This window comes from Monodon monoceros, unplaced genomic scaffold (genome assembly GCF_005190385.1).
Source record: "Monodon monoceros isolate NGI ecotype Baffin Bay Population unplaced genomic scaffold, NGI_Narwhal_1 Super_Scaffold_21, whole genome shotgun sequence".
Classification (NCBI taxonomy): Eukaryota; Metazoa; Chordata; class Mammalia; order Artiodactyla; family Monodontidae; genus Monodon; species Monodon monoceros.
The window spans coordinates 141,686,404-141,693,911 of record NW_021703778.1 but is presented as its reverse complement, the minus strand read 5'-3'; the positions used below and the strand labels follow the sequence as shown (position 1 = coordinate 141,693,911).

The 7,508-nt window shown below is 48.0% G+C and overlaps 1 protein-coding gene across 3 annotated transcripts in view; it reads left to right on the top strand.

Annotated features, from left to right (window-relative positions):
* The first annotated feature begins 3,155 nt into the window (after window positions 1–3,155).
* Window positions 3,156–7,508, top strand: part of DCAF5 (DDB1 and CUL4 associated factor 5) — a 99,597-nt gene continuing 95,244 nt past the window's right edge. The window contains exon 1 of one of the 3 annotated variants that reach the window (XM_029236414.1): window positions 3,156–3,429. In XM_029236414.1, the coding sequence (XP_029092247.1) occupies window positions 3,216–3,429 (214 nt within the window). In that variant the 5' untranslated portion in view covers window positions 3,156–3,215. Of the gene's footprint in view, window positions 3,430–3,972; window positions 4,310–7,508 lie in introns of those variants that run through there. The other 2 variants (XM_029236415.1, XM_029236413.1) reach the window with 2 other exon arrangements.

Here is a 7,508-nt window from a genome sequence, read left to right as displayed (position 1 = left end):
CATTTAAATACATATTTCTTTTTTTTCCCCAAATTAAAATTGACTGTTGTCTGTTTGAAATGACCAATAACTTATCCTTTAAAATGACATTACAGTTAAATTATACATATATTTGACGCATTGATCGTTGTCTAAATTAATATCTCTTATCTATGAGTAGCAGTTTATTTTAAAGTTGAAAATATTTTGAAGTGAAAAATTTCTGAGATGCTACTATCCATACATAGCCCTTAATATGCTAAAATTTAGTAAATGTGCGAGAAAAGGCTTAGCATTTTCTTAGGTTAGTTTTTTAAACAATTTCTAATGTTTGAACATTTCCTTAGCATCTAGTGCTTTTAAAGATTCTTTACTTTTTCTTTAGTGATATCAGGGCCAAGCAAAATAGAAGTCAAAGAGTAAATGAATTTCTGACAATTCTATGTTTAATCAGTATTCAACTCATGGTGGAGCAATTAGGCAAGACTTCCCATGTTCAGTAATTTCCATATCTTGGTTTTTCCAGAATGAATTTTCAAAACAGTGTTTCCAGGCTTTCTGAATGTGAATGTTAATATACAGAAGTTTCTTGGCCTAGGTAAGAAAAATATGAATTTTTTACTTTTTCTCCCTCTTCCTCCACATAGTCTATGTACTGGAGAGATTACTCAGGAGTCCAATTTCATTTGCTATTTTTAAGCTAAGTACACTGACTTTTTTTTTTTACAATAAATGCCTATATCAAAAAGGCCAAGCTCATATGGTCATTGAAGTTAATTGTTTGTGTTATATCGTTATGTACATTATTAGTTTGCAATAAATGACACAAGGGACTATGTCAAATTCATAATAAAAGTAAACAGCTATGGTGGGGCTTGATCTTCTGAAGTTGGGTTATATTATAGCTAGGATTGCCAGATTTAGCAAACAAAAATACATGATGCCCAATTAAATTTGAATTTCAGATAAACAATGAATAATAATTTCAGCGTATCTCAAATACTACATGGGACATATTTATGCTAAAAAATTATTCATTGTTTACCTGAAATTCATACAGAACTGGGCATCCTGCATTTTATCTGGCAACTCTAATTACATGAATAAGAGAGATTTTCTGCACTCTCCTTACAAAAAGCTGCCCAGACTAGCAGTAGGATATAAACAGACTGAGAGGTCCCTACATTTCTGTCCTGGCTGGTCACTGAACAGTTAAGGAAGTATCCAGCAAAGTCCTAGAATTGGGCTGGCTTGTGATCGGATCCTGGTCTATTTTTAGGCTGAGATAAATGGGACAGTTATTCCAGGGATTGGGGAAAAGCGAGTCATATTTAAAATTGTGGAGAAGTATGTGCTTGAGAGGGGAGGGGAGGGTGTCATATATTGCCACAGTAAAGGCCACTTCAACCACATCATTACTGTGCACATCCACCCCACCCCAGGCAAAACAAAGTAGGTATAAATGATATCCTATTAACTGGAAGGAGCCAGAGGGCTTCCTGTTTTTGAATGTGTGGATTGAGTACGTCAAGCAAACGAACAGTGAGATGGGAAACTGGCTTTGAAATCATCTCCACTAGAATGAAGCACAGTTACCTCAAACCCAATGCATCTGACACTGATGCATTACCTTCCCCTCCTCATTCTTCCCCTTTCCCTGACTTCATTCATGTATTCAACAAATATTTGAGTGGCTACTCAGTTCCAGCATGTGCTAGCTCTGGCCATATACCCATGAGCAGAATAGGCATGGTCCCTGCTCTCAGAGAACTTATAGGAGGAACATGCTGATAGAATCACGAAAATACATGTTTAATTACACATTAAGACATTGCTATGAAGAAAAGATGTTGGTTGCTATGAAGAAAAGGTGTTGGTTATAATCAAGATGGTATACCACTACTGATCTTTACGGTGCTATTATAATGAAGAAACACTATGAAGCATCCGAAGAATTAAACTTTTTAAAAGAAAGTATTACACATTTTCCTGTTTAGGGAAATAATATTCCATTAATATTCCAAGGCACTTAACACCTGTCTCCTCACTGGGGTCACCGCGGAGGCTCCCAGACGACTGTAGTGCAGCTACTTCTGGCCTGGAACGCAGCTGCTAGTTAACAGCTGTACAGCCTCAGAGCTCCACACTCAAGGCCTTGAAGAGGGGCTCACCGCACCCAATTAAATAACATATATTTCTATTTTCGAATAATGCATCTTGTGTCTTGCAGATGTACCTGGAACTAATGAACAGAGGTACTTTCTGCTTACCTGGGCTTTCTCAACTCGGTTTTGGCAATTTTCTTTTCAGTTAAAAATTCCTCCCCCCCACACACACTTTTTTCCCCATATACCACTTCATCATCTAACCGAGGGAACCCAGTTTAGCCTTTTTCACTGAACGGTTGGAAGAAGGGAAAATTAGGAAACTGGATGGGGCGGGGGTAGTGTCAAAACTTTCTTTGGGGGGCCCCAAGCAACCTTACCCCGAGTGTCCAGTCCTAACTCCTGGCTCCTTTCCCTTGGACAGGGCTCGGGCGGCCCAAGGATGAGGCCAACTGAGGTAGAACAACCGGAGCCTCTGCCCGCAGTCCTCCCTCCACCTCTTTGCCACCTCGGGCTGCATTTTCCGGACCGGAAAAAAAAGAGCCGGGAGCACACTCGCCGCGGCGATGGACCGCCGGCCTCTGTGGGAGGAAGGCGAGTCCGCAGCCCCGCGGCCACTTTGATCGTTGCGCGCCTCCAACTTCACAGAGTGCACCGTTCAGGGGGTGCAGCCCGGCCTCCGCCCAGAGCGACCCCGGTCCTCGCGCGGGGAGGAGCTGCGGCGGGAAAGCCGAGCCGCCGCCCGCGGTCTAGAGGCCACCCGCCCGAGTTTTTCCGGCCCTCAGCCCGCGGCGGGGGAGGAGCCGCCGCCACTCGCGTTCCCTGGCCCCCGTCGCCGCCGGCGGAAGGGCCGCGCGCTTCGCGGAAGCGCGGCTGCAGCTGAGGATCAGCTGCTGGAGGAGGCGGAGAAGGAGAGGGAGGAGCCTAGGGGAGGGGGAAGGGGAGGGAGGGGACCGTCAGGAAGCCGCGAACGCCACCGAGTGTCTGCACACCTCGCTCCGTCTGCTATGGCTGGTTAAAGAACCATCCGGATCGCAGCGCGGGGGGAGGGTCGGGTGGGGGGAGAGCGCCGGCCGCGCGTGAGGCCGAGGGAGGGGCGGCGGCGCGAGCGGCGGCGGCGGCGGTTCCAGCATGAAGAGGAGAGCTGGCCTGGGGGACAGCATGAGGTCAGTGGTGGGCTTCTTGTCCCAGCGGGGCTTGCATGGGGACCCCCTGCTCACTCAGGACTTTCAGAGGAGACGCCTGCGAGGCTGCAGAAACCTCTACAAGAAGGACCTCCTGGGCCACTTCGGCTGTGTCAATGCCATTGAATTCTCCAACAATGGAGGCCAGTGGCTGGTCTCAGGTAAATCAACCCCCTTCCCCTCCCCGCGCCTCCCGGCCCCCTTCCAACCTCCCCTTTCCGTTTTCCCTCGCCACCCTCCTCCTGCCCTCCGTCCCCACCCCCTCCCTCCTAAACCCCCCCTTCGGCGGTGGGAAGGTGGGTGTCAAATTAAAACCCTGGCGGGGGAGGGAGGGAGAGAGGGGTAGGAGAGGATGTCTTCTATAAAAAAGACCTAAAATGGTTGACAGGTCCTTAATTCGCTTTATCCCAAGTGTAAAGTGATCTCTCCTGATGACTGCGGTGGAAGTGTGGGTCGGGGAGGGGGGCGAGGTTACCGCTTGACAAAGTTTGATGGGAAACTCTTCCTCCGCGTACTTTAAAAGGTGCTGGGGGCATTTGAGCGATTTGGTGGGGGAGGAGGCCGAGGCACGCCGGATGCCGGGGGCGGCGACGGGGGGAGCTCGAGCCCGTCTCCGTCGTCCCGGGAAGGGGCCTTGGGGCCGGGGGGCCGGGCTGTGACAGGGCCGGCCGCCGGAGGGGTCGGGGCTGCGACTCCGGGTGAACGGAGGGGAGGTGACGAGCGGGTCCCCTTGGGCCGCCCCCTCGTCGCCCTCGGGCCCAGCGCCATCTCCTCGGGTCCTGGAGTGGCCTCTTCCGTATCTTGTTTTTCTTATGGCTTTGGGAGTGCCGAGGGCTCTGGAGGCCAAGGGGCACCGGCCTGAACTTGAATGCGCAACTTGCGAGGCAGGGGGTGGGGGGGTGGACGACCCCGGGAGACTTGTTGGCTGGAGCCCCGAGCCCGCACCCCCTTTCCCCGCGCCTGCCGTTGCAGGTGGTCTCCGCGCCTTCTCCTCCCGCCCAGCTGGGCTTGGTTGCCCCCCGGCTCCCCCTCCGGTGTTGGGTAAGTGGCGAAATCGAGGCCGGCGCTCTGGCCGGGCGGTGTAGGCCTCGCTCTCCCGGGGCTCCTAGCGACAGGCAGCTGAATCGATAGCCTATTGCTCCCGGGGAGGCCGGGGCCGGGCGGGTGGAGGCGATAGCTGCTCCGGGGGAGGTGCTCCTGCCGCCCGTGGGGGCGCTCGCCGCCGCCGCCCTCATCACGGGGGTCGCGGGCCCACGGCTGGCGAGTGGGGATGGGTTACGCTGGGGGCGGCTCCCCGAAACCCGGTTCAGGGGAGGAGGGCGAAGACGGCTGATCTGGCGTTCCCGCTCGCCTTCTGCCCTCCCAACCCCGTCCCTTTTCCTATATCGAGAGGGAGGAAGGGGGAGCCCAGCGCTGGACGTGGCGCCGCGCTTCACCCAGGCCGGTCCCCGAATGGTTTTCTAATTTACGTCAGTGGGCAGCTCGCCAGAAACTTCTGGGATCATGGCAAAGCATCCGTCGTCTTCGCGAGTAATATTCGGAAGTGACACGGGGCGTGCAGTCCAGTTTGGGGGTAACAGAGATAAGACTTGTGATCATTTCATGATAAACCTTCTGGGGTTTCTCCAGAACTGACTTGACTTTTCCACTTCAGATCGTTTTCTCTTTGACTAGGTAGATTTTGGTCCTAGATCATCTCCTGAAGAAATCTGATATTCCACTTCGAGACATACCCCAAACAAAAGCTTCCTTCCCCCACAGGGCCAAAAATTCCAGGGGCAAAGATGGGGGAAGAGCTCTTTACAGAGCTCCCAGTTTTTTCCCCTGCTGCTACTTCTGTATTCATCATACTCCTGTCTCCTTCCCAGAGTGATGTATTCCAACAGACATGTTCCCAGACACAAGTAAATGCACCCTACAGGGTGAGGGAATTTGGGGGGTGCTATTACAGACTGAGCTAATCGTGTTGATTAAATCATAAATGTAGTCATACATTGCTCAATTTAACACGCTTTTTATTTATTTTAAACATCTTTATTGGAGTTTAATTGCTTTACAATGGTGTGTTAGTTTCTGCTTTATAACAAAGTGAATCAACTATACATATACATATATCCCCATATCTCCTCCCTCTTGCATCTCCCTCCCACCCTCCCTATCCCACCCCTCTGGGTGGTCACAAAGCACCGAGCTGATCTTGTGCTATGCTGATCTCCCTGTGCTATTCGGCTGCTTCCCACTAGCTATTTTACATTTGGTAGTGTATATATGTCCATGCCACTCTTTCACTTTGTCCCAGCTTACCCTTCCCCGTCCCAGCTTACCCTTCCCCCTCCCCGCGTCCTCAAATCTGTTCTCTACGTCTGCGACGCTTTTTAAAAATAACAGATTTATTAAGATATAATTCACATGCCATACATTTCATCCATTTAAAGTTCATTAACACTTTTAAAATATATATATTTATTTATTTGGGCTACGTCGAGCCCCAGTTGCCGCCTCTAGTTCCCCGACCAGGGATGAACCCGGCCCCCTGCATTGGGATGGTGGAGTCTTACCCACTGGACCACCAGGGAAGTCCCCATTAACACTTTTTTAAAGATGCTAAAAAGTTGCCTCCATTTTCTACCAGTTAATCCTTGTGTAGTACCTTCCCCCATGAACCCAATTTTCTCTAGACTTGACCAGTTCATTTCCTTTATCTTAATTTTAGTCTATAGAGGAGCAGGGTCCTTTCCACAAGCAGGCTCTGGTAAACCTGGTTCTAGTCATTCATTTCCTCTTTTCTAGGCCTGAGTTGCCCATCTCCATCAGTACTTCCTGGGTTCCAACTTTCTTTGTCCCTTACTCCTCCTCCTTCCCGGCACGCTTCCTCTAGCTTAGTTCTCCCTGTTTCCTTTTTATCTACTCATGTCCTTGTTCCTAGTCTTCCAGTAGGCTTTTTCACCTGCCCCTCCAGTTTAGCTCAGCTAGCGTTAGCTTTTCTTACTTGTTCCCTGAACGGTAGAATTAGCTTATTCACCACCTAGTATGAGTACAACTTACGCAACAGAAAGTTCCTCCTGTTCGCTTCAGATAAGGAAGCCCCCTCTGGGAGTCATAAATACACTTGTTAAAGCTAATTAAATTTTGTTCTGGGAAGTCCTTCAATAATCTTCCCAAATTTAAACCTATTTAAGGTGTTTACATCTTATTTATCATTGTCCTTCTTTAGCAGTTAACACCTGAGGGGAGGAGCACATGGTATTTTGAGGCTAATGCTATCAATCCCTAATGTTTCACCAAAAATGTGGTGGGAGGCCAGACTCTAGGATGGTAATGAGATTACTTTTATACATTTTGTTGTAGTGCTTGTATCTTGTCTGGATTGGTTAAAGCTCTTGAAAGTGGTGATTAAAGGGATAGTTTGTTCCACAGAAAAGGAGATCAGACTTGTGGTTACCAGAGGAGGGGGCGGGGGAGTTGGGCCGGTGGCAGGGGAATTGGATGAAGGCAGTCAGAAGGTACAAACTTCCAGTTATAAGACAAACAGGTACTAGGGATGAAATGTATAATGTACAACATGTTAAATATCATTAACACTGCTGTATGTTATATATGAAAGTTAAGAGAGTAAATCCTTCGAGTTCTTATCACAAGAAAATTTTTTTTCTATTTCTGTAATTTTGTATCTATATGGTAGAGTGAATTGACTAAACTTATTGTGATTATCATTGTGATTACACTGTACACCTTAAACTTACACAGTGCTGTATGTCAATTATATATCAAAACTGGAAGAAAAACAGTTTTTTAAAATGATAGATTGTTCATAGTTTGCTCACTGTTTTCATTTTCTAATTGTTTGGGCAGGCTCACGTTTCTTGTAACTGATACACTATTTGGGGTTTTTTGTTTTGTTTTTGTCTTTTTTTGTTCTTTTAATTTTATTTATTTATTTAGCCGCACAGCTCGGCCTATGGGATCTTAGTTCTCTGATCAGGGATTGAACCCGGGGCCATAGCAGTGAAAGTGTCGAATCCTAACTACTGGACTGCCCGGGAATTCCGTGACACACACTATTTGATAGAATTAACTTAGACCTAGGCCAAAAATAATATTTGCATGATTCCTATGGCCTTATAAAATGCTGTTTGTTAAGGATGCATCATTGCTTTTTTGTTCTAATAGCTAGCCCCTTTTCCAGGGCACAATGAGGCCAGCAGATTTAAGAGTAAAGCAGAGAAAACCAGGAAGGAGA